General features: G+C 45.1%; 1 protein-coding gene across 1 annotated transcript in view; it reads right to left on the reverse strand.

The window, feature by feature from the left end:
- Nucleotides 1-27,352, reverse strand: part of SEC14L1 (SEC14 like lipid binding 1) — a 49,599-nt gene that overhangs the window by 6,677 nt on the left and 15,570 nt on the right. The window contains exons 3-12 of the mRNA XM_057715959.1: nt 11,872-12,021; nt 11,611-11,742; nt 10,232-10,360; nt 8,009-8,243; nt 6,662-6,771; nt 5,122-5,311; nt 4,234-4,322; nt 3,056-3,126; nt 1,944-2,115; nt 1,494-1,628 (exon numbers count right to left, since the gene is read on the reverse strand). Of these exons, the coding sequence (XP_057571942.1) occupies nt 1,494-1,628; nt 1,944-2,115; nt 3,056-3,126; nt 4,234-4,322; nt 5,122-5,311; nt 6,662-6,771; nt 8,009-8,243; nt 10,232-10,360; nt 11,611-11,742; nt 11,872-12,021 (1,413 nt within the window). The remainder of the gene's footprint in view (nt 1-1,493; nt 1,629-1,943; nt 2,116-3,055; nt 3,127-4,233; nt 4,323-5,121; nt 5,312-6,661; nt 6,772-8,008; nt 8,244-10,231; nt 10,361-11,610; nt 11,743-11,871; nt 12,022-27,352) is intronic.

Here is a 27,352-nt window from a genome sequence, read left to right on the forward strand (position 1 = left end):
TTTATTATAAACAATTACAGTCAAGATATACAATCAATAAAGAAAGCTTTGTGTCTAACCCAGGTCAAATGGTCCATCCATGACACCAGCCAAAAAATAATAGAGAGCAGTGTCTTTTGAATTTGCTTGAAACAGGCGGAATTAGAATGTGCACATTTCGTAAATTTCCTAATTGACCTGGATATAATGACTTAACATTATATGGAGTTCATAAAATCTAAGCACCTCCTAAATTATCAGCCCTGGGAGGCGACCACATAGGAAAGAAACACGGCCGTCCCCAGGGCGGTGCAGCGGGACACAAACACGCCACAGCACCGACGTCGACTAAAGCGACAGTGGTGCAGGCAGAAGTGAGCCGCTGCCCCTGCAACGCCAGCTTGACAGTGGCGCAGAAGAGCCCAGAAGCAGCCTTGACAGCCAGAGCAGGGAGAGCTCTCAGCGTCGTGAACACATCACAGGGGAGTCAAGTCTCCTGCAGCTCCAGCCCAGCTGCTTCCGTCATAATTGGAAGGAGCAACCTCACGGGGTCGTGCTCTTTTACAATCAACGTCTGTGGGCTTCCAGAGATCTGACCTCGCGCTTTAATCTCACGGGCGCTCGGTGAGTGAGGGTCCTCTAACTCACTTGCTCCTTTGCGCTGCACTGTGATTCCACCTGCAATTCCTTACAGCAGGACTGAAGGCCTGAGAGCTGAGTTCCACTGCTGGTTGAATTCCTCTAACAATCCTGAAAGATTCCCCTGAGCGGCCAATCATTAGCTTAACACGAGAGTCAGCCAGGGGGCCACAGCTCAACATCTCAAAGGCTAACCTTACTTACTATAAAGGGTGGTGGAAATCCCTTCTCTGAGAAGAACCATGACTCCCTGCTGGCGTCACCTGTCACGTCAGCAAGACGCGTGGACCAGGCTTCTGTCTCCCTCAGCCTCACGTCAGGCCCTTGTGCCCCCGAGGCCGCAAGGTCCTCAAGGAACTAAACTTCTCTAACGCCCTCATCACAGCCCAGGGGGAGAAGTGGAGCCAACCGCTTGATAACCCAGCACTCAGTGCACCTAAAATCCCACACAACATAAAAGAGAACTAGTTCCCCTAACTATCCCTCTTAAAATCTTATCCTGATTTATTGTCAAGGGGGAAATCTTTTTGAGATTCAACTTGATTTTTTTAATGTTTTATAAACACACACAGCTCCCCTAAAACAATTAAAGAATCTGATTCACACAAAGCTGAGTGAATAAAGCAAGCTGCAATTACACTGATTCTAAAACAAATTCTCATTAGTATTCAACAATGAAGAATGCAAATGCTATCAAAAATTACCTAAATGGCTCTGTTTAGTTTAACCGAGTATCAGAGATGCCGGCCCAAAACCCAAAACTGAAAGACAAACAATCCAAACTAAAAGTTATGAAAATCATCTATGGAAACCAACATCCACGTTTCCTGCCCTTGTAAGTACCCAAATGCTCAATCGCTTGCCTAAACACATACCATGCACTCTCCACTCAGGAAATCTGGAATAACCTCTTTATCGATGTAATCCAGCAGGCCTCCAGGACCCTGGTAGTCATTTCCTGCATAAATAAGGAATTTCCTTCTGGTGTTGTCGTCAATGAATGGACTAACCTATAAATAATTAGAAAAGATCATGCAGTCATATTTGCTTTGCTGTCCGTATTTGAAAGATTAAAATTACACAGTGATGTGACGGGGGGAAGGGGGAGGATTCAAGTTTTTCTGCGAAGTCCAAGTGAGTGACATCAGGACACTCGGGAATTCTTTCCTCCCATAAATAACCTGAGGAACGTTGACCTCTCCATGCGTATTTTGTTTTTTCCTAACTAGTCAGGACCTCTGGTCACAGATGCATACACCTACATGAGCACAGGCACGTGCGCCTTCCAAGCAGCTACCACGTCTGCACACGGCACAGAAACCCACCAGCGTCCAGAGCACAGGAAACACCCGGGGAGCGCGCAGGATCAGCAGGCGGCCCAGCGTCTCGGGGTAGTTGGCCTCCACCACCTCGATGATGCGCAGCAGGGCCTTCACGCCCGGCCTCCACAGGTGGCGCATGTTCAGCCCCTCCAGGTCCACCAGGCAGGTCCACGCACTGCAGGCGAGATGAGCTCTGCTCACCACTCGGCACACGCGGCCAACCGCGGCCCAGAGCCACTGGCTTTTCTTTTTGATGTTACATACGGTCATTTGTGTCCATTTCCAAAGACACATCAGGTTTTAAAAATCACAATGTCATGAGCTCTACTTATATCTGCTTGTATCAAGACACGGGATGGGTGTGGTAGGACCAATCCCCAAAATGTCCAAGCCACCGAAAGCTAAGGGACCGTGACTCAGAGCTCCAGTCGGATGCCCTCAGCCATCCAGCGAGGGAAGCCACGTGCTGACCTTGACCTGCTGAGCCCCCTCTACTGACCCAGCAGGGGGTGTGTGTGGCATTTAAATACGCAGTGTGACTGAATGGCCATAACCTAGTCTTTGACAAACATTAATAAGTCCAGCACTGTGGCAGGAACTGAGAATACAGGAGTGAACAAGACCCCTCAAAGTCCCTGCCCTCCTGGAACTTACATGCTAGGTAACCATCTAGCTCTTCTCAGTGCCAACCTCTGAACCACTGCACATTTTCAAAACAGTTGACCATAACTAGAAGTTTGGTTTAAATGCACGGAATCATTTGTTTCTGTCCCACCTCCCCACCACTACCACCAAAATAAGGAGCAAAAACCAACCACCTATGACCCTGGGCTCCCAAGGCCCATGCAGACCTCAGACAGGCCAACCCATGCAGACTGAAGGGACAGCAAGGCCTGGGGGCAGAGACACCAAAATCCAGCAACTGTCCCTCCCAATGGATGACACATGTTCTGCATGTTTTCTTTCTTTTCTGCCTCCTAGAACACTATGCAAAGCAGTAAACTATCCAGACTTGGTCCTAAAAATCAAACCAGATTTTGGTTCTAAAAACCAACTAGAAATACTTAACTCACATCCTCAATAAGGGAGAAGGAAAAACAGTACCATACAGCTACCTGATAGGCCGACCGAAGACTTTTGTATTTTCTTCACATCGTCTTAGCCCTTCTTCATTTATGGAGAGAACCTGCGTACAAAAGGGCCATAAACAATTCCACGATCAGTGCAAGGAGCGAACACAGCTGCGCCTGGCTTCTCGAGTGACAGTAACATAGCATGTTTGGGGGTGTGTGTAAACCCAGTCCTCTATTTAAATTGTGACACATTCATACGCACAAAACATATCACAGACAAAGAACCTCTCTCTCTCAAAGAGAATGAGCACTGTCCTCTGTGGCAAAGGGGACAGCTCCCCAGTGAGATAACAGGAGTCACCAGATGGGCGGGGAGGGCACAACTTGCTGACCTAGCTCCAGGGCAAGCACTTCTGGAAGTGTCGGGTGTAAGTGCCATCGAGTGGGGACATTGTGATACCACACGTACCAGCCAAGAGAAAGGGTAGTGTGAGAACTGAAGTCCAGACAAAGAGAATCCTTCAATCTGGAGTAACAAGCCCTCCCCTGACAGATGTAGTCCACCTGTATCTTTGTGTGCACACCCGTGTACGTGTGGATGCACACGCAGGCTCATGTAAGCACACGGTGGTGGGCGCTAACAGAATACGCAACAAAATGCCAACAGTGGATATTTTAGCATAATGGATTACAGATGTGCCGTTTAAAGTTTTTGCTTGTTTCTAATTTAAGGACAGTACTCGTCTCTTCATAGCTGCCCACGCTGTGCAGGCTGCCCTGGAAGGGGTCAGGGAGACAGGGCAGGAGCCATTTATAGCCCTGATGAAAGATGCTAAGAGCCTGGATTACGGACATGCCAATGGAAAGAGTACTATTAAGAGGTCCAATCTGAGAGGCATCTCAAAAAGAGAGCGAGGGTAGGGGTGGGGGGGTCAAGTCAGTGTGGGAGAGAAGGGAAAAGACAACTCAGAACAAGCTCCCCTGTATCACCTTCAGTGGCTACACTAATTTTTCTGTTCATGATGCCCCACAGTGAAAAACATTTTTATAATTTTTGTGCCCTCTTTTGAAGTTTTTAAAATATAGTAATAGCTCTTCTTTCTAATCATTAAAGCAATAACATGCTGTTGCAACAGAACAGCTGTTCTCTCCACCTCTGCGGGCAGAGAAAGAAAGCAAAGCCACAGTGGAGCCCGGCACCCTCCGCAGGGGGCACTCACGTATCTCAGCAGGGCCTCCTCGCCGAGGGCTCTCACCAGGCCTTTGGTGTCCATCTGCCCCAGCCTGAGCACGTAGAGGGGCCGCCCATCTGCAGGGGAAGGACAGGCGCCGTCAGCACCATTCCTGACGTGAGGCTGGGGACACAGCTCTGCGATCCTGCCGCACCCACATTCCAGAGGAGCTTCAAGCTCCCTCCTGCTCTGAGAAACAGCAGCTCGCTTCCCTGGTGCCTGCAGGAGGGCTCCCTGCCCCAATCTTTCCCCAGCGAAATTGTAAAAGGAAAAAACAAAAGCCAGCTGATGGAGAGCTTACTAGCAGGGCCCTGGAGGTGCTCTGCATGGGGTGAGGGGAGTCCGGTAGAGCTCAGCCTCTGTATGGCTCTACCACCCGCACCGACTGCGGCCATCTCTGGGCTCAGCCCTGTGACCCCACTCTGGCTGCCACCGAGCCGAGTCGGGAGGCAGTGGGCACGCCTCTGATGACGCAGGCCGTCCTGCAAGGCACCGTGTACAGGGCAATCCAATCGAACCACATACACGTCATCACTCATTTTAGGAATCGCTGTTCTTGGTTTATGTTTTGTTCACTTTGCAGGCAGAGCTGGAATCCTCCTGGCTACACGTTTTTACAGGTACTGCCGGGGTTAAGCCACGGGCACGTGCCTTTACTAGCACCGTGCTCCTGAAAACACCCTGCTTTAAAGTTTTCTGAATAAGTCAAACTCCACTTAACTAACGAACACAGTGGAGCAAGCTGACCGAGGGCAGCGTGACTGGTGAGCAGGCAGCCACCTCAGGCCCTTCCTTCCGCTCTACTGGGCAGCCCCCGGGGTGGTGGCGAGGCAACAGGCGCCTGCTTCCATGCATCCGGATGCCAAGTTCAGCTACCTTTGTCATGATGGTGCCAGCCGCCCGCGTAGTAGTCCTGCAGGACCTGGGGGGGATGCCAGGTGTCGAGAATGTAATCCACCTGGTGTTGCTTTCGCCAAGTCAGAGACTGACACATGGTCTCCCTGGCTTTGTCGATGTTGAAGTCCCGGGCGCGCAAGAACCGGAGAATGTGTTCATCTTTCGGGATCTATTGAGAGAAGGAGATGTTTCTAAGCAATGTTAAAAGTTGCTAAGGGGAAAAACCAAGTTACCAAAGGAATAAGACTCTGAAAGTCTCACTTCTCAGCAAGAGCAAGCTGCGTTATCACACTAGGTAAAATCAGCCATTACCAGAAACACCTCCCTTCAATGCTTTAGAAAATCAGCATTATTAGTCCGAATAATCTTCATACTATTCCCATTTTAGTTTCAGCAAAGTAGAGTGAAGGCATAAGTAATTTCGTAAGCACCAGATGCTTCAACTCACTGAGCTAACCTATGCGTTCTTATGATCTGTGCGCTTTTCTGTGCATGTCACACTTAAATAAAAATTTAGAAGACAACACAGTGCTGCTGATTTTGGTAGCGGCGCTGGTGTCCTGACACACAGGCACCTTCTCCAGGTTCCGCTCCTGGCAATCAACAAGTTCGACGGGTTGGCTTCCCTGAGTCAAACACAAGGCCAAGACCGTGTCTGGGCCTCCCGTGGACCTGATGTCCTTGATCCCAGCCACACACTCACCACCGCAGGCTGCTGGTGCACAGATGAAGAGCTGTGTGGTCGGCACCCCTAACTACCCCACTCCTGGGAAAATAAAGCACCGAGACGGCACCATCTTCTCTCAGAAAAGACCACCGTTATATGGGAGTGGCTAGGAATGTCCGCTCCAGAACCAAAGGGCCTGGCTTCAAACTCTGGCCCCACTACTCATTAGACTAAGACCCTGGGCAAGTTACTGAACTTCTCTGTGTGCACAACAGGGGTGATAAAAATAGCACGACCTCACAGGGCTGTTGGGAGGATTTAATACAGATCTTAAAACAGAGTCTAGTGCATGGTCAGCACACAACAGATGACAGCTCTTACCACAGGGGTTATGTTCTTAATAACTGATACGAACGGTCCTCAGACACTGGGCGCTAGTGACCAAGACTGACAGACCTAGAGAGCAGGCCCGCGAGTGGGCTGGTAGGTACCCCGGTGCACAGATCCACCTCTGCTCCACACCAGCCCCTCTGTGAGCCCCGGCAGTCAGAGGGTTACCAAACTCCAATTCCTTACGAGGCTGCTCACCGAAACCCTCAAAAATCAAAGCCCAAACAGTTCTAACCTCTGAATAATCTGTGAACCATATCTAAACCATCTGAAAATGAAAATGTGTGAATACCTGGAATACAACATTGCTTCGCAACTTGACACATAATTGTTTTTAAGCAAGATCATTCTCTGTAACATCTACAAAAATACAACTGGGCGCAGTTACTCCGAGTCACTATGAACAGGCGCAGGGATCTGCGGTCTCACAACAGCACCCCTGCACGTGGGGTGGGTTCTCACTTTGCCCTTGTGGGTCTCCTGGAGCCACTGGCGAAGCCGGATCAGGCAGCTCTCCTGCAGTGGAGTCAGGTCCCCCAGGTACCTCTTGATGTAGTCGGCGTCTAGTTTGTCTGCAATATGAATTATGGGATATCATTTACAACAAAGAACACTGCAACTCGAAGGCTTCCACAGTCCTCCTGCTCAGTGACGTTTCCGTGCAGTCCCGGAGTCTAGGAGGTAATGAGCCTTAGGGATGCTGGATGCTAACCAGCCACCCTAGACACCCCCGATGACCGTCTTTAAGCCCAGTCACTGCCGGAGCCACATGGAAATGTGCCGATTCCATTGCACCCCCTGACTGCCACCAAATCGCTTCTATTTGCAAAATATCAACTCTATTCAGGATAGAATGACAGCCATTACACATATTTAGTGATGTTTAATTCAAAGTTACATAAATAGGATGTACGTCACATAAAGCTATGAAATAAAACAAGTGGATCTAGACCTTTGTTGTATGTTCAAGAACACAAGAAATCTTTTCCATGATAAGGTAACATAAATTGGAAGAATGAGATTTGAAATTAAGCATAGCAAAGAAAAATTCACAAAGTGAAAAATACAACATATCCCCAAACCAATTAAAATACCTGCCACCTGCCATCTGTTGAAAAGTACCCAAGGGCACAGGGCCGCAGAGAAAAGTGTATGGAAAAATAAATGCCAATAATTCAACAGAACTTCTGACAGTAGAATTTTCTTGTATTGTCTCATTTTACAATGGGCATTAGATTGAGAAATAAAAAAGGTGTGTGTGTGGGTGAGAGAAAGAGAGACACACAAGAAAGGCAGCACAGCATGGTTGAGCCTGCCGCCTACATACCAGCCATGTGACTCCTTGCAAGTTACTTGGCTTCCCTGAGCCTTAGTTAACTCATGTATAAAATGAGGACAATAAGCATTTCCTACCTAAAAGGAATGATTATTAAATAAGTAAACATTCATGAAGTTCTTAGAACAGCACCTGGCATCTACTAAGCCTAGAATGTGTTTGGCGATGATACAACTGTGTTAAAAGGATCAGTTCCTACCTTACGATTCCCTGAAGATACCTTCAGCTAAAATGAAAAACATTTCCTGGTCTGAATAAAATAACTTGATACACCCCTTCCTGCCCATTTTTAAAAAACTCGTAAGTTTCTTCATTCTAAGAAAAAAATAAAATGAATGTGTTACATAAGCCAGAGGAAAAGGGATAGTAACAAGATAAATTTTTTGCTCGTGTAACAGCTAAGCGTCCTGAGAGGAAATGGCTCGCGGTAAGCCTGGAGTCTCGGCTCAGAGCGAAGCCCTGCTGAGACCCACCGTCAGGGGTTCCCGCCGCAGGCTCGGCCACCCCGCTCGGGGTGCTGAGGGGCTCGCTGCTCAGCCCTTCCTTCAGTGCAGGGTCTGGGAGCACAACGGCCAACGGCGCTGCTGGTTTCTTGCAGGATGAGGACATCTCTGAAGAGGGTGCAACGGAAGCTGGAGTCCAGCGGGGCATGAACGTGATGCCTTCTTCCTCCAGCTGACGAAGGTAGTACTCGATGATCTCCTTTCCCTTTGAAGCAAAACCAGTTTTAAGGTTAGTATATACTAGGCTTTCAAATTACTCATTCCTCATGGGTTTGTTGTTGTTTTTCTTTTTTTTAATAAATTTATTTATTTATTTATTTATTGGCTGCATTGGGTCTTTATTGCTGCATGCGGGCTTTCTCTAGTTGTGGCAAGCAGGGGGTACTCTTCATTGTGGTGAGCAGGCTTCTCCTGTTGTGGAACACGGGCTCTAGGCACAAGGGCTTCAGTAGTTGTGGCACATGCACGAGCTGCTCAACAGTTGTGGCTTGTGGGCTCTAGAGTGCAGGCTCAGTAGTTGTGGCGCACGGGCTTAGTTGCTCCGCAGCATGTGGGATCTTCCAGACCCAGAGTTGGACCTGAGTCCCCTGTATTGGCAGGCGAATTCTTAACCACTGTGCCACCAGGGAAGTCCCCTCACGGGTTTTGAAAACCGTGATAAAAACTGAGTTACTGTACTTCCTAGATGGTGCGGTGGTTAAGAATCCACCTGCCTAGAGAACAAACATATGGACACCAAGTTGGGAAAGCGGGGAGGGTTGGGGGGGGAATGAATTGGGAGACTGGGATACCAAACTGTACGCTCTAAATATATGCAGTTTATTGTATGTTAACTGTATCTCAATAAAAGTTCTAAAAAAAAAAAAAAAAAAAAAAAGAATCCGCCTGCCATTGCAGGGGACATGGGTTCAAGCCCTGCTCTGGGAAGATTCCACATGCCACGGAGCAACTAAGTCCATGCGCCACAACTATTGAGCCTGTGTTCTAGAGCCCGTGTGCCACATCTACTGGAGCCTACGTGCCTAGAGCCCGTGCTCCCCAACAACAGAAGCCACTACAATGAGGAGCCCACACACCACAATGGAGAGTAGCCCCCACTCGCATCAATTAGAGAAAGCCCGTGTGCAGCTACGAAGACCCAACGCAGCCAATAAATAAACTTATTAAAAAAAAACCCAAAAACAAACAAAAAAGAACCCGAGTTACTACAGAATAAATAGGAAAAAGAAAAGCCAAAGGCCTTTGTAGTTTTGTTTTGTTTTGTTTCATAACTTTACTTCTTCTTTGAAGATCTAGGAAATCATATCTAAGATGGAATTTTTTATATAACTAGTTAAAAGCACTGATTTTACCACACTTGTACTCAGCATGTGCTTTGTGTCTCAATCCAAATGCTTTCCAATACCATTTAAAACAAGCCTTCAGGGACTTCCCTGGTGGCACAGTGGTTAAGAATCCACCTGCCAATGCAGGGGACACGGGTTCGATCCCTGATCCAGGAAGATCCCAAAGAGCCCATGTGCCACAACTACTGAGTCTGCACTCTAGAGCCCACATGACACAACTACTGAGCCCAAGCACCACAACTACTGAAGCCTGTGCACCTAGAGCCTGTACTCTGCAACAAGAGAAGCCACTGCAATGAGAAGCCCATGCACTGCAATGAAGAGCAGCCCCGCTTGCTGCAAACAGAGAAAGCCCTCACGCAGCAATGAAGACCCAATGCAGCCAAAACAAACAAGCAAGCCATCAAGAAGCACTCCTAATCCATCTCATATACACTTTACAACCAAAATGCCACAACAACAAGCAGCAGCATAAAAACAAGAAGGGAGGTCCTTCCAGGGACGACGAACCTCACCTCTCAAGGCCTGGGACCCAAGAGACTCCCCTGAAGTGCCTCTTCAGGACAGCAGTGCCTCCACCAGCAGGCCCCCCGCTGGCAGCTGGGGCTGCTGGGAGTCGCTGCGGCCCGACTCCAGCTCTCACCTCCCCAGCAATTCCGAGCAGGGAGTGCCTGCATGCTGGCCCCCTTACCTCCACCAGCAGCCAGTGTCATCGGCAGCCCCCCCATCCCTGCCACTCCCTGGGACCCCTGACGAACCCATTCCCAGCTTCCTGAGGAGACTGCCAGCTCAGACATCTCAGAGGCTCCTGCCCAACCCCTTCCGTAAAATCCCAAGATAGACTCACTTTTTTAATGTTGCTGGTGTATTGTTTCATTGCAATTTTTTCCACTGTACTCTCAAAACCAAAGAAAGATTTAATATCTAAACTTGCAGACTGTTCAAAACAGGTCCAATCTTCATTTTCAGGGTGAACCTGCAGGTTGAAGAGAAAGTATTCTCACTGATCACACTGACAACTAAGAATATCATTTGCTCCTCAGTTACCTGGTACCCAGGAAAAACACTTATTTTACTAACGACATTATTATCATGAAAATAGCAGATGGAAAAATTACACAGAGAGGTTCAAAATCATAAAAAGGCTCACATTTCTAAAATATTCTAAAAATGACTATGAAAAGGAGAGCTTCACTTTCATTCTTGGCTCCATCATTCACTCCTTCAACTCATTCACCAAATTTACCAAGCCATGTCCTCCAGCATGGACAAAACTAAGATCCCTGCCTTGTGAAGCCCACAGTCCAGCAGGAGGAGACTGACAACTGGCCATAAACATAATGGGTAAGAAATAACATCACTGTTGGAAGATAAGCGCTATGGGAAAAAGGAAAGTTGGCGCAGGGTTAAAGGACTGGAGGGCAGCTTACAGAACTGAACAGGGTGCTCAGGGCTGGCTTCATGGAGAAGTGGAGAGCTGAGCAAAGCCTGAAGGAGGGAAGGACAGGAGTACACAGAGGTCTGGGGGCAGAGGGAGCAGAGGTCCTTGAGGAAGCTTGCCTACACGATCACAGACAGAGAGACGCTGGGCAGGCCTCTGCACAAGGCAGACAGGGCAGCAGGGGAGAGATTAAGAGAAAATATAGGGTCTTGTAAGCCACGGCAATGCCCTTGGGCTTTTCCTCTGAGTGAAATGCAGAGACACTGCAGGGGTTTGAGCCCAGAGAAAGCATGACATGGTCTGACATACTTTAAATGGACTGCTCTGGATTCAGTGTCGAGGATATGCCGTAGGAAAGTAAGGGTGGAAGCAGAGAGACTTATCAGGTTATTCCAATACTCTGGTCAGAGAAGTTCTTGAAACAGGGTGGTAGCAGTGAAGATGGGCCAGCGGGGCAGATCAATGCACTGGGCTCCACAGTCGCCTGGGTCCCTCAACACACACCTCTAAAGTGTTAGAGTGGCCAGAAGAGACATGGCCTGTTAACATTAAAGAGCAATCAGGGCGTCACTTGGCCACCTTAACTGCGACAACCACGTAATCGATGCTGCAGACCACCACACCTGCCACCCTGCTGCTCCCACTCATCCGAAACCAGGGACTTTATGTGAGGAAGAACCGCCCTCTCAGACACAGACACACACTTCTTCCAGCGGTGGCCAAGCGACTCTCAGAAGCCCCACACCAGCACGCTCCTCGCCTCTGCCCGAGTGCCAGTTACTCACGCTGTAGCAGCAGTGCTCGTTAATGATGACCCGGTTAGAAAATGTTTCATTATGGGCCTCAATGTGCAAAGTACGTTCCCGAGAATTCAGTGAGTTTTTCTGGATAAAATAAACATAATCAACTCCTGCAATCTTTAAAACAGAAACAGAAAGAAAACAGGTTAATTAATAACACCCAAGTGCAACAGAAGCTACTGATAAAAGAAGCATATTCATTTTGGTTTTGGGGGAATTGCCTTTTAAGGTGTCCTTTTCAGTTACCTTTTTCAACAGTCTAGGGGCATCTATATCCAGTTTGCAGCGCCTTTCTATAACATGTATAGCCCCATCTTCACTCTTGAATTCATTCACAGTGTCACTGTCCACAAACATCGGAATCAGAGGACACGTAGGGAACCTCCTTTCATAGGCCTATAAGTAAAATTTTAAAAAAAGGAATTGAACAAAGATGCAACCTGACAGTCTGTTACTGACAGTCTCCCTGGAATAAAATCATCTCTTTTTTTTTTTTTTTGGCACACGGGCTTAGTTGCTCCGTGGCATGTGGGATCTTCCTGGAGCAGGGATCGAACCTGTGTCCCCTGCATTGGCAGGCAGATTCTTAACCACTGCGCCACCTAGGAAGCCCAAAATCATCTCTTAATACACGTCCACATGTTACATCACAGCTATCTTCACGTTTGCACCTTAAGCTTTCTTTATGTTAGAAAAGAGAAAGACATTCAATGTTCATGGATTGGAAGACAACATAGTAAAGATGTCAATTCTCCTAATATGGATACAGAGGTTTAACATAATTCCTATCAAAATCCCAGGAAGATTTTCTTCTGTAGCTTATAGACAAGATTATTTTAAAATTTATATGGAAAGGCAAAAGAACGAAAACAGCTAAAACAATTTTGAAAAAGAAGACTACATTGGGCACCTACAGAGCACCTCCCCTTCTCCTCCGTGTGAAAGCCTACTATGTGGCCACAGGAATGCAGGCTGTGTGCACGGGTGGAGGGAAAGACACACGGGTCAGTGGGCAGAGCAGGGAACCACAAACTGACCCACACAAACATGGCCAACTGACTTTTTAACAAAGCTGCGGAAGCAATTCAATGGAAGAGGGATGACCTTTTCACACATATTACTGGAGAAATTACACATCGATAGGCAAAAAAAAAAAAAAAACTTCACCTAATCCTATACTTCATATAAAAATTATCTCAAAGTAGATCACGAACTTAAACATTTTTGTAACATTTTCTTAAAATTTATTTTTTGGCTGTGCCACACGGCTTGCAGAATCAAACCAAGGATTGAACCTGGGCCCTTGGCAGTGAAAGTGCAGAGTCCTAACCACTGGACTGCCAGGGAACTCCCTGTAACATTCCTGAAATGACAAAATTATAGAAATGGAGAACAGATTAGTGGTTGCCAGGGCTTAAAGAAGAGGTGGGGGTGGGAGGGGAGGGGGTGTGACTATAATAGAGCAACAAGGGGGGACACTTGGGAGATGTTCTGTGTCTTGACTGCGTCATGTCAATAGCCTGGTTGTGATGATGTACGACAGTTTCCCTGGATGTTACCACTGGAGGAAAATGGGTAAAGAACACATGGAATCACTCCATAATATTCCTTGGGAATAATATGTTATTAATATACTATGAGTCTACCATTATCTCAAAATAAAAAAAATTAAAAAAAAAAAAAAGAAAAAGCCTACCTATATAATTCATCCAAACTTTTAGAAAATGCACTTAGGCACCAGATTTAGTTTGCTCTGCAGCAATCTGTGAAGATGACTGAACTAAAGATACTGTTGAATTCACACTAAGACCTAAGCCATCCAGCTCACAGGTGTACATGAACAGGAAACCACAGGGCCTGGGATGACGAATGTCTGGCTGTAAGAAGGAACCTGAAACAGGAAGCCCAGGGCTTGCCTCGCAGTTCTGCTCCCCCTATAATAAGGGAGGTACAGTGAGATGATGTCATGTTAGATTGACAGACGCCACTCCCCTCTTACGTGCCAGTAGAAATGGGGGCAAGGGGAACCGAGACATCCCATCTTAAACTAATGACAGCCAAGCCCAGATCTGAGGGAAGAAATTCATGGTGTTAAAAGATTAATGAAAGTGTAGAAATGGCACAGACTGCTCTGATTTTACCTCTAACACGGTGCAAGTAGTTTCAGAGCACCATCATGCTGAAACCTTCTTGGAGAAGCTCCCTGATGTTCCCCTTCCACAGGCTCGACCACGTGAACGTAAGTACACTCATCACACGAGCGGTCACAGAAGACCCCATAAAACATCACAGCGACCTAGTAAGTCCTCCACCCAGGATGTTCCCAACCATTCCATTCCAAGTAATTCTCACTTTTCTGGTACATATCTCGTCTTCTCTTCATAACATTATAAAGTTGCCCCAACCTGAAAAATGTATGCTGCTCTCCTACTGTATATTATAAGGTACCAAGCTAGGCAACACGGGCGGGAGGGGAGGAGGAAGCGGACAGTTCAGGAAACAGAGTCGGGGCAACACACGAGCATGTCCTAACAATAAGCAAGGGCTGTAAGGGCTTGAGAAGAGAACACACAGCTCAGAGGGACAGAAGCTTCGGAAGGCTTCCAGGGAGAGGAGGCATTTACACTGGGCCTCAGCGCGTGGAGAGGTCTGTTCACAGTGAGTGATGAGGGGAGAGCATTTCCAGGAAAGAGAACCTGGGAGTGCAACTTCGAGGAAACCTCGGGGTGTGAGCAGAGAACCACCGAGGGCAGAGGAGGGAAATGACAAGGCACGCCCCTGCACCCCTGCTCAGCACCACCCATGTGGCCAAGCCCTGTGAGGGCACAGGGCGGGAGGGGGAGGTGGGGGGGACCCGGACCAACAGAGGACCCTGCCCTCCTGGAGCTGCCCTCCTCCGCAGGGAAGCAGGGAACACCATCATGTGACCAGACGGTCTGGAAGGGAGGCAGAACCCGCGTGGTGACCAATTATATTTGTTTTTTAAATGTTTTTACTCTGGGAGTTGAAAATATATTCTTCATACTTATCTACTCCCCTCCTCCATTACTATATTCTGAATCCCATAACTGCTACCATGGGATGATAAATCACACGCTAATTCTCTTAATGCATTTTATAATAAACAACGTTCAAGAAGTTTATTCAACTGCTGAGATCATGCCATAGATAATCTAGGACACACTGAGGCCCTAAAATTTGTTAGTATTAAGTACTGCACACACGAACAATTCTAGAAAAAAAAAACTTCTGACTATTACTTGTTCTACACACTGACACTGTCTAAACTGACTTTTAAATTTTACTACGTTAAAAAAACACAAACTGGCTTTGTACGTTCCAGCACGATGACATATCGAGAAATTGAGACTACAAGGGCTTCAAACAAAATAATTCTTCTTAAGTTACATAAAGGGTAGAGCAAGCACTTAGCAAGAAACAACCTACGCTCGGATCTCTCCTATTTAAGTACCTATTATATCATTTTCAAAATACCCAACACATCCTTTAAATTCTTGAAATAGAGTGGTCAGCATAAGGCATTACCCACACAGGCTAACCCTGATTTTATAAACATAGTAAAAACTTTCCATTCCCTGTAAAATTATCCCTCTATGAAGACTAACATCTGCAGAGACATTCACTTTTACCTCGGTGTGCCCCGACCAGATGGCATCTGAGGTATCCAGGCTAAGGAGCCACTAACCAGGAAATGGTGTGTCCCTCTCCAAAGCTCTGTCGGTGTGCAAAGTGGTTAGCAGCACCTACCCTCCTCCCTCCACATCCATCACCCTGCCACCAGATGCAGGGTGACACACAGCCACAGGGCAGAGGCCAAGTCCTATTTCTCTTTGATTATCCAGGAGAACAGGACCTTACTCAATGTCTAAAACAGAGTCATTGTTCAATAAACAGTTTTTGAAAGACAGAATAAAAGCTTCCCCAATAAACCAATGAATCCAGCTTTTCACTTCTGTGCTCACTTACCCTGGTCTATTTCCCGAGATATGTGAGGTCAATGAATTCTGCATACTGTTAGCATAGAACTCTGAAATTGCTTAGGATACCAGTACCCTAGTTTTTCAGCACAAACTACAACCTATAAAGTTTCTGAAGCCTCTGAAAAAGAGCAGCATTCCAATTTTATTAAAAACATTAATATGTGGTCTAGCTCTATCCAGAGGAAGGGCCTAGACGCAATGACACCTCAGTTGCAATGAGCAAACCTGGCATCCTGCTCTTGTTTTCTAGATACCATTCCCTACTAAAAAGGAAGCTGTGCTCCCTGGAGAAATGGCTGATTGCAAGTCTGGAGCAAGGAAAGGTCATGGTGAGGCTGAACCATTTCTTACCAGAAATCAAGGCAGTACTCAACGACTGATGGGAAACCAGCCTGAAAGGGTTCCACTTGCCGATCCCGGGATAATTTGAGCACCAGAAAGAAAAAAGTTAGTAAAGCATAACAAACCATGTAGTGATGGTCAAGAAAAATGTGCAGGGGAGGAAATGTTACAGAAAAAGATCACCTAACAATCACAGATTGAATGACAGAATTCGAAAAATCACCATTCTGCAACCATCAATTTATAATAACTGATTCAGGCAAGGATCAACAATGGATGCCACAGAAAGGGGGTTGTTGGAAGATACCACAGTCTCAAATTATCCTGCTGATTCCTATTAGACAAAGGGACCGTGGTACCTCTATAATGGAAAGATCTAGTAGACATCACCTTAACCAAATGACTGAACTTGGGCCAATCTGACAATCTGATGGGCACAATGGAAGCACACACAAGCCCACAGAGCCCTCATGACGCAAACGGCGAACTAAAGCTAATTACGAGGAGCAATCAGAAAAATCCAAATTACGGAATACTCTACAGAACAACCAGCCCGGACTCTTAAAAAAGAAAAACTGTCAGTGTCTTGAAAGGTGAACAAAGAAAGCAAGGAAGTGTCTAGAATAAAGACAACTGAAGAGACAGGACTATTGAACGCAATGCTGCCCTGGCTCCTGGACTGGAATAAAAATATCTCTAAAGAATAAAGAAATGCGACCATGTATTACATATTAAATAATATCATTCCATCAGTGTCAAATTTCTTGGGTGTAATAATGATGACAGTTATGTAGGAGAACATTTATTCTTCAGTATTTAGGGCAAACGTTTTAAGATATACCCAGCTTACTTTCAAATGGTTTTGCAAATACAAGTGCTCACATACTTTATCAACTTTTTTTTAATAGAAATTTTTCAACATAGAAACTTAGGAAGAATATTAATAGGAAAAGGACTTTTCCCAGGGCGGGGGGTGGGGGGGAGGCCAAATGTAAACCAGCAGTGCTTTTGCACATGACTGATTACATACAACACTGTCGCATTTTATACATGAAAACAGACAAATTTTAGGTCTACCCACAGCCCTAGCCCAGGGCTGCGGCCTGGTGTGCGGCCCAGCGGCACCTGCTCCTCTGCGTGGGACCTCCTGCCCGGGGGCCGCTGGTCGCAGCTTGGAGGAGACACAGGCACAGGGAGCTCCAGCTTCTGGTTTTTCAAGAGCAGTCAGAAATTCGGATTTTATGAAGCTTCCCTATTTTTATAAAACCATGTTTGGGCCAAAGAGCCCACCCTAGCAGGCCTTCAATTTTGTCTCTGCAGGAAGAAATCTCTAGGAGAGAGGTGAGGAAGAATCCCACGTTTCAATGCTCAACAGGTTCCAGTCCCTGCGTCAGAAGAGCAGAGGTAACTTTCAAATATCTTCGTTATTTTTTTGCCAACTATCTGCAACATCATCAAGTCATTTCCTAAACACACTCAATATTTACCAAACACGAAAATCAAGAAAGGCTGAGCAAAAGCAACTCTTCCAGAAGTAATTTCTTCTGAGGGGGAGAAATGTCCTTTGCTGTCTCCTCTTAAAAGGAAACATTACTTTTGGAAGGGAAATAACCACTGTAGTCATTTGCTTGCTTTTTGTCTAACCTGGCGATCATTTCAATGGTAAAAGCAACACTAAAGCCTTTTCCACTTGCCCGGAGAGGAAGGCAGCTTCTGGGGAGCCGCTCCCTCCTACCTTCCTACACCCACTCTTCCTCTTTCAGAAGGGATTTCTGAGCCTGCAATTTGGGAGCTTGGCAACAGTACCTTCGGTTTTTAACCAACCTTTGAATGCAATTGTGACATATTAAAAGCTTGTACTGTGCTAAAGAAAACCATATTTTAGTGAAGACATTTCAACTTATGAATTAATGAGCTTAACATTGCATTCTGCCAGGAAAACCCATTTAAAAGAAATTCCATTTAAAGAACCTACCTTTAAACTGAACTATGTTTATACCCAATTTAGCCAACAAACTCAGCCAGCTGCTTCCCGGGAGCAACCTGGCCATCCCTAAGGCACCAGACACGACCCTCATAAACGGGTAGGGTTTTACACTGGAAAGAATCAGTAAGTGAAGAAGCGAACCACGCCTTAAGTCTCTCCTAGAAGCTGCCAGTGCTCAAAGAAATATACAACATATCAAGGAAATGTGGCAAGTTGACCAAAGTCGCTCAGAGTCTATTTCTATAATTCACTGACTCTCAAAACAACACCTATGGAAAGAGTGCCTAACCATACGCAGCCCTACGCTAAGGTTCTAGAGAACACACGAATGGAAGGCACAGAAACCCGCGACTGTGCACAAAGGCAGCAGAGAGGCCCCAGGGAGAGGCGACCAACACCGAATGGGCTGTATGACATCACCCTGGCCAGGTGGTTCCAGAGGCTTCGAGGAGGAAGTCTGTCTGCAGCAGGTCCTGAGGGTGAGCAGCTTTAGAGAAGTAACCCGAAGAGAAACAAACACCCCTGGTGGGAGGAACAGGAGCAGAACCAAAAGGGAGCCACGATGGACGAGCCCCGGGGAGGCTGCCAGGTCCCCCAGGAGCAGCTCGCGCACGGGGGTTGCTCCGTGTCTGTGGCTGAGACACAAAAGCAGATAAACATCCAAGCTAATTCCAGATAGGAAAAGTGACAAGGACCCAGGGAACTGGGGGGCCCTGCGCCGCACCTTGTCACAATTCAGCCCTTGCGCTCCACCTCTAAACCAAGGTTCCAAATCACATGCCATTTGTGAACAGATGTGTTCATACTTAACAAGAAATTAATAAAACCAGAATCTGTAGAAATCTGAGCCCTTTTAAAGAAAAAGTATAATCCAGTTAGTCATGATATACTTCATTCATGCAAATACTTATTTACTTATTGACAACCCAATCAGATTAGCTATTTTCAAACCAGGACAAGACTAGCAAAGGAACAACGGTAAAATGGCACACACAATTATATTAGCTAAGTGCTATATTTAATCCATTAAATGACTAGGAAATAACCTAGTCATTTCCCTCAATCACTAATCTGCAGATAGACCAATATATCAAGTCATAACAACAGGCTGGCTACTCGCTAGTAAGATCAAACAAGAACATATAATGATTATAACAACACTGAAAGGATATATATAAAAATTTAATACACCCCAAGCCATTTCCCTCTAAGATCAAACATATCCGAAGTTTAAATTATGAATTTCATCTTAGACCAGCTCAAATTCCATGGAGCTGGTAACACTCTTTTTCCAGAGGTAATTTAGTCTGGAAAAGACCTGAGGTTCAACCTACGGTGCCAGAAGGTCTAAGGAAAGGGGATCTAAGAGAATCATGTAACCCAATAAAAGAGGTTGATTTCCTTTCTAGAACCTTCTCACTGAAGTGTGATTATGATGAATGCTGTGGAAGCACAATTATAACTGAAGGAACAGATGGTGAACGCATTGCTCACATACCATGCACTGAAACGCTTGTGACTCTAAATATTTTATAGACGTTTTTTACCAGGAACATATCCCTTTCTTCCAACACCCACTCTCACAGTTAGCACACAATGATATAAACCAGCTCTGTTTACTTTTGATAAAGGAGTCATTTCAACATACATTACTCTACACAACGGAGGGGGAGCAGGCAAACACTGGGAAGAAATGTGAGGGATTTTGCAGCAACACAGCAGTTTCCTTCACTCATAAATCCACTCCTTTGCTCCAACAGCTCTAAACATGAAATAGTTTTGTTAGAGGATACGAAACTTCAGAAATTCAGAATTTCTTCTAAAACCTGCCTCTTTTCTCTTGGGAAATAGCACACGGCCTCAGGGCATTTCTGCCAATTGGGGTGTCCGGCCTGCATGAAGGAGAAGTTGCTACATCCAGTGACCATCTGTGTCTTCTGCCCTTCACCCACACTGGACTCCACCTTCACCACCTGCCCCTTAAAGGAGCTTCAGGAGACTATTAGCAGGTAACGGTGACACAATTCTAAAGGACCTGGCAAAAATTACCCACAAAATTAAAAGACTTCACATGCAAAAAGTCTTAATTCCACAGAGAGCTCAATAATCTGACTTATCCATAGTATGATATTTTAAAATAGTGTCCAAAAAGAAAAAAGTAGTAGCAGGGTTTTTGACCTCTTAAAATAATTCAGGTCAGTGATACCAAACTACTTGACTCTACTCCAAAAGGCAGCAGTCTTGCCAATCTGAATAGCAAATTAACAAGTAACAAAGATGGAAGTGTTCTGAACCCAAATTACTGACGATGGTCTCTTCCCCAACAGCACCATTTTAAGATTTTCTAACGCAAATTTTCCTAACGCTTTGGGTCCTAGAAACAAGTACTAGTACATCACACCCCCTCCCCCCAAATATCAGTGAGCAAAGGAACAAGGGAGTGAGTACACAGGAGCAGCAGTCATGCACTGGCAGAGAACCAGGACGTCACCCACAAAGCGTAACTGGACAGTGCCTCCCACCCCCGGACTCTCCCCACAACGTACAGTGAACTGTGGTTGTGATTTTATACTGCATGTACAACAGTCACGTGTCCTGCTAACAAAGTGTTCCTGGTTCATGGGAGAGAATGCCTACATGGCGTCTAAATATCTGAGCTATTGTTACGAGGACAAAACAAGCAGGAAAACAAAGAATTATGCTTAGAGGAAAATAATCATCTAAATCTACTAACAAACTAGCTTTTTACACTGGCTAAAGGAGGACTAGCACTGGGCTCTTGCTTTAGATACAATGCACAACAGGAGGCCAGTCTCCTGGTTGAAGACGGAGCAGACACTACCCTTTCTCTCCTTGCTGAACCTAACACGTTACATGGATGCTGTACTGTGAAAGCCTCGACTTAGCGAGGCCTTCCCAAATATTGTACCTCAAAGTTCTTGCAATGTGTTCTTCTTCAAGAATTTCCAGGCAAGACCACCTGCAAACTTTTGTTAACACAATTTAACAGACTGACAGAGTTACTGGGTTTTCAAATAAAACTCAAAGGAAAATCAGTATGCTTAACAGCATCTTCTGCATTTTAATTTATGTTAGAAAACTACGGCCCACACTTGTCCAATGATGTCACATTTCTGAAAGATCTCAAGATTGACATCTCAGACAACAGCCTGGGGGCTCCATACTTCCAGTGGCTTTATCATCTTGAAGATAATCATTGATGACATTTCTGAGTGGCTTATCTGGGGTCATTTGTCCTTAAAGCACTGTCTCTTGGTGCTCCATGTCAGAGGTTCCCAAATTTCAGTTCACAGCACCCTTGGAATCTCAGCAATTTTTTCACGGTGCCCCAAGGCCAAAAGAAATACCATTTATTAGATTATTAGGTCCAACAACTTAAAAAGCATTTGTGTCAATAATTTAGTAAGCATTTGAAAAAATAACACACTTAAGTTGAAGGAAAAAATGTTTTTGTTTCACCCTAAATAACCGGAATTATATCAGGATGTGTGTGTGTGTGCACCTCTTAGAATCACACTGGAATCACACTGTGCTACCCTAATTTCCTGTTGAACATGGACTCCTCTGTGGCACCTGCCTTTTAGCACAGCAACCACCACAACCCTCGCTTCACCAAGATGTGACACCATCAAAGGAAATGCAGTGTGATCCTGAAACCGTGAACTACCTTGAAACTAGGAGTTTGCAGTGTCTAAGAAATGTGGAGTATCACTGTGCTTCCTCAAAAATTAAAAACATCCTATAGCCCTGGCATGCTCTGGAGTGCCTCAAAACACAGTTTGGGAACTGTGGCTTCTAGTGCTTTAAATTTCGTTCATTCACTCACAAATCCCTCTGCCTATAAATACATTATTCAAAATGCAAACAAATGAGCTTCAACACAACTGATTACCCTCTACTATCAAACTTTCTATCAAATACAAAGGGTCCAGTGTTCAAGTTAAAGTTTCCAATTTATGCATAAAGGCCTTCAAAAATCTAAGAGAGGGGTAAGCAAATCTTTGCTGTAAGTGAAGGGCCGAACGGTAAATATTTTCAGCTTTCTGGGCCAGACGGTCTCTGTGGCAAATACTCAACTCTGCCTTTTGAGGACAGAAGCAGCCACAGACAATATGTGAACAAATCGAGCATAGTTGGGTTCCAATAAAACTGTACTTACACAGACTGAAATTTAAATTTCATATACTTTTCACACGCCATGAAATAGTCTTTTGAATTTTTCCCAACTGCTAAAAAACATAAAAACCATTTTTAGCTTGCGTACAAAAACAGACAGCAGGCCATCATAGGCCCACTCCTGATCTAGGTTCCATTTAATTATTTTCTCACAAAAATTCAGTTATTTTAAATGCTAACAAGTCAAAACTGTGAAGGACAAAAACTTGAAATAAAACAAGAAGGATTATAAAGCCAATGGACTGCCAACTGTACTTAACTAAACTGTTCTCCATTATACAGTGGGGTCCCAACGAATGCACACCTAACTTACACAAATCTGACTATGCACATTTAACCCAAAAAAGAAGTGGGGAGGGGCGCAAGGAGAGAATGAGTGTGAATACTGAGGGTGACTCCCAGCACTCCGCGCAATGCACAGATGAGCTCCAGAACCATCTCTTCTACAACCTGCAGCCACTAACCACATGTGGCTATTTAAATGTAATTAAAAGCAAATAACATTAAAATTCGCTTCCCCAGACTCACTAGCCACATTCCAAGTTCAAGAAGTTGCTCTGATCTTGGTTGACGCGCCATGAATAACTTAAATCTGCAGCAAACGTTCTGCCTTGACAACTACACATCTCTGTCCTCGTTCTGTCCTTAGAATGTCTGCACAGCTGTGGTGGCAGCTGCCCGAAATAATAAGTCTTATGATAAACTTCTTCTCTCCATGAAACCTAAGAGTCATTCGTACTTACTGTTAAAAGAACCTAGTACGAGTTTCAAATCTGTTTGATCAACTAGGCTTTTCTGACTGAAGACTTTTGTCTAGAAGCAGAATAGGAGGCTGTGCCATCTATTTAAAACCTTCTGGCATCGGAAGGAAATTTTTTAAAAAACAGGCAGCCTCAATGCACACCAATCAGAAAGCCAACTTACAGGTAAACATCAGCTAATTCTTTCAAGGACAGCTGACTGAGGGGGCTCAAAGTCCTCTTCTGAAGAGATTCTGGGGGCAAGGGGACCACTGTCAGGGCACCCTGCCATCAGCCCCTAGAAGCCACACCCCTGCCCCTGTGCTCCCTTCCTGGTCAACTCTTCCCCCTACTTTACCCACTGTATCCTTCCCTCTCTGGCTCCCCAAGATTCACAGATCTCATTTTGTTTTCTGTCTAGAATGTAACTTTAGTAACTGCTTTCTTTTTTCTTTCTTTCTTTTTGGTTTACCAACTGAAAAGTATCCGTTTGTTTTCTAGTTTACAAATATGGATCCTGATTTTAAAATAAATGATAGGTTTTACTCTTGATTCTAACTGATCCAAAATATTAGAAAGTACTACCGAATCAAAAAGTATCTTTTTTTTTTAATGCCAATGTTTTCCACTGCAATGTATACAAATAATGGAACACTTCAGCAATGCAACGTAATGAACTATCTTTCATGTGCACATGAATGAATCCAAAATAATTATACTGAATCAAAGAGCCTAGACCCCCCCCCCCCAAAAAAAAGAGTTTACATGATTCTATTTCCGTAAAATTCTAGGAAATACATACTAATTTATAGTAACAGAAAGCAAATCAGTGGTTGCCTGGAGGTGGAGGTGTGACGGTACTGGAAGGAGGGGAGTTGCAATGGGGCATCAAGCACTGTTGGGGTGATGGGCATGTTCACTGTCTTAATTATGGTGATGGTCTCACAGGTGTACATATGTCCGCTCGTATCCAACTATGTATTTTTAAAAGGTATAGATTATTATTTGTCATTTACACCTCAATAAAGCTGAAAAAAACAATAAAAACATAAATACATAGTTTTAATTGGCAGGCCAACTCAGGGAAGCATTTCTAATAGTGACCAGTATTTCCTGATAAAGAAGCTTGATTCACCACCACCAGCACAGCAGGAAAACTCAAGGTTAAATGAAAAGGAACACAACATAAAGGCGTTATTCACAATTGCCCCAAACTGGAAGCAACCAAGATGTCCTATGAAAGGTGAATGGATAAACAGACTGTGTGTGGTGCATCCACACAATGGAGTCTTACTCAGCAATAAGAGACATGAGCTATCCAGACATAAAAAGATGTGGGAGAAACTTACATGATTACTGTTTAATGAAAGAAGCCTGTGTGAAAAGGCTGCAGCCCGTATGATCCCCACTATCTGACACTGGAAAAGGCAACATGACCGAGACAGTGAAAAGACCAGGGGCTGCCAGTGTTGGAGGGGAAAAGGGAGGGATGAAGGCATGGGGCACAGAGGCGTTTTAGGACAGTGAAACTACTCTGTAGGACACGGTCCTGGCAGACACGTGACAGCATACATTTACCAAAACCCACAGGCCTGTACAGCACAGAGAGTGAATCCTAATGTAGACAACGGACTTTAGTTAATAATAATGTATAAACACTGGCTCACTAACTGAAACAAACACACCACACAAGATGTTAATAATAGGGGAAGCTGTAGAGGGGTATACAGAAACTCTGTATACCTGCTCAGTTGTCTGTAAACCCAAAACTGCCCTGAAAAGTAAAATCTATTAAATATGAAAAAAAAAAAAAAAGAAAGAGAAAGGCATCAAGTAACACCTTGGCCAAAGGTAAAAGCCTATTAACTACCTGTGCTATAAGAAAACAAAAAGAAAAGAAAAAAACTTCTTCTAAGAAGAACCTAGAGAAATTCATAACATCATTTACTCAACAAACATTCACTCCCGTGCCCATGACAGGTACTGAAGAGCAGGCACGGGGGACGCAGAATGGAAGGCCAGGGCCCTCCCTGCCAAGAGCTCTCATGGGGGTGGGGGTGGGGTGGGGGGCAACGAGGCAGGAGCAGCCCCCAGCACCACCTCCCCACAGGGAGCCCCCAACAGCCGCACCGTAAGCGGGTTCATGAAGATTAACACACGTACTGGGAAGATTCTTTCTATGAAATGAGTTTCTCCCCATTTTAAAATGAGGAAACAGAGGCTGAGAGAAGTCAAGGCCCAGGATCCGAACCCAGGTGTGTCCCAGAGCAACGTCACATCTCAGAGCACAGGCCCTGGGAGAGGAGACCCGCCCTCAATCCCAGTCCTACTATGCGAAGACGGCCTTGGGAAGGTTATTCAATGTCGCTGAGCCCTAGTTTCTTTATCTTCAATTCACCTGAGTTTCTTCATCTTCTTTAATGTACAGAATTGTGGAAGATTAAAAAAGAAAACGTAAAGTGTTTAGCAGCCCTGATAAGTGCAATATTCAAAAAATGCAGCTGCTTGTTTCAGGCCACACACAAACTTCTCAGAGGAAAAAAGTGATCACTAAGCAAAGACACTGCCACCCACAGCCCAGGAACCAACTTGCCTCTGCACAAAAAGAAGAGAACCCTTCCAACATGAATGTCTTTAAAAACTAAACATTTTCATTTGACATTTACCTTCTCTACTACACATTGAAAATGTACCCCCAAAATCCATGATAATTATATCCTCCATGGCCCTAAAAACACATGATGTAAATATCATGAGGCTTGGTTGGAAACTAATTATTTTAAGTTTATAATTAGCCAACTTAAAAAAAAAAAGGAACTAGGTGTAAATAATATCATACAGGTCTCTTTCCTTCTATAAGAAAAAGAAAAAGCCAACAGAGGATAAAGATAGAAATGATACTATTTCAATGTAGGCGCTGAATAAAATATTCCCTCTGGAATATGAAGTAAATACAAGATTTAGTTATATATCTCATTAATTAGCTAAATATACTACACTCAGTTTCTGGAAGCAGAAAATATGGCCCCGAAGACAAACGATCAAAGCTGGGAAGAGAACTTTCATAAAATAAACGGTGGGAAGGGGGTTGCTGAGGAACAAGATGTTCTCTGAAAGGTTTGGGTTACAGGTAGCCCGGAACCAGGTTTAATGCTAATGGTATTAACATCTTATACTTGGAAGGGAAAGAACACAATATACTTGGAAGGGAAAAGAACTCCTGTCAGGAAACTAATCATTCAGCTCCCATCGCAGCCTGAATGAATGTAAACATCAGACTGCTGTTCTGAAAAGTCATCTATGGCTCCAAGGACAAAAGCCTTCTCCGGGTAGCCTTGCACAATCATCTACCCAAGTGCACTAGCACTCATGGCCTCAAACTATTTTAAACTCAGAGTTCCTAGTGACTTTCCATCCACTCCCTCCCTGCCACCCCCGCCACCCAATTAACAGGTATTCAACTCAGCTACCCAACAGCATCCTTTCCCTCCTCTCCTCCAGCACTGTCACTTCAGGACTAAGACACAAACCAGGGAGCCACACAGCAGAGCCAACAGAGAGCCTGGGCTGGCCTTGATTTGAATCTCAGCAGTACCACCTACAAGCACCAGCCTTCTGTTACAGAAAAGAGCAAGAAAGGCTGCGAGCCACCAAAGATGGAGCACCAGCAGGAAGCTTATTGCCCAGCTGGGAACTGGCTCAGACACAGATCAGATCAGAGGGAGAATGAGGCTGGGGGAGGAGCAATGGGGAGGAACTTCAAAGCAAAGACTGCAAACTGGCCCTGTCCAGAAACAGGAAAGCCAAAGGTCTGAGTGCTGCCTGCTGACGGCCGAGATTCGGGTTTACATGGAGGTGAGCCAGCTGCAGGCGGTCTGGGCGTGCGTGCGGCCGGCTCAGAACCATGGTACCCGGGCCGTCTGTGCCACTGTTAGTGGGCGAGGCAGCCAGGGCAGGGACGGTTACTTGGCAAGCAATTTAAATCTCAGTTTCCTCATTTGTAAAGTGAAACAAAAGAAGAGCCTACCCCAAAGGTACAAACTTCCTTATAAGCTAATTAAGTCCTGGGGATGTACTACACAGCACAATGACTATAGTTAACCATACTGTATTGTGCACTTGAAAGTTACTAAGAGATCTTAAAAGTTATCATCACAAGAAAAAAAATGTGTAACTGTGAGGTGATGGATGTCAACTAAACTTATTATGGTGATCATTTCATGATATGTACATAAATCATTACATTGTTAAATGAATAGAATACGTCAATTATAATCTCAATGGGGGAGGAGGAGAGGGGAGAAGAGCCTACCCCACAAAGTAAGTGGGAATAATGAATGAGACACTAGCATACAGCACCCCATACGTGCTTGTGGATCACGTGATCATATGTGCTCTTAGATCTTTTAGATGTTCTTTAAGTGTTTCTTAAATGGTGGTTCAGCTGTGACACCCCCGTC

Source organism: Hippopotamus amphibius, chromosome 17, assembly GCF_030028045.1.
Source record: "Hippopotamus amphibius kiboko isolate mHipAmp2 chromosome 17, mHipAmp2.hap2, whole genome shotgun sequence".
Classification (NCBI taxonomy): Eukaryota; Metazoa; Chordata; class Mammalia; order Artiodactyla; family Hippopotamidae; genus Hippopotamus; species Hippopotamus amphibius.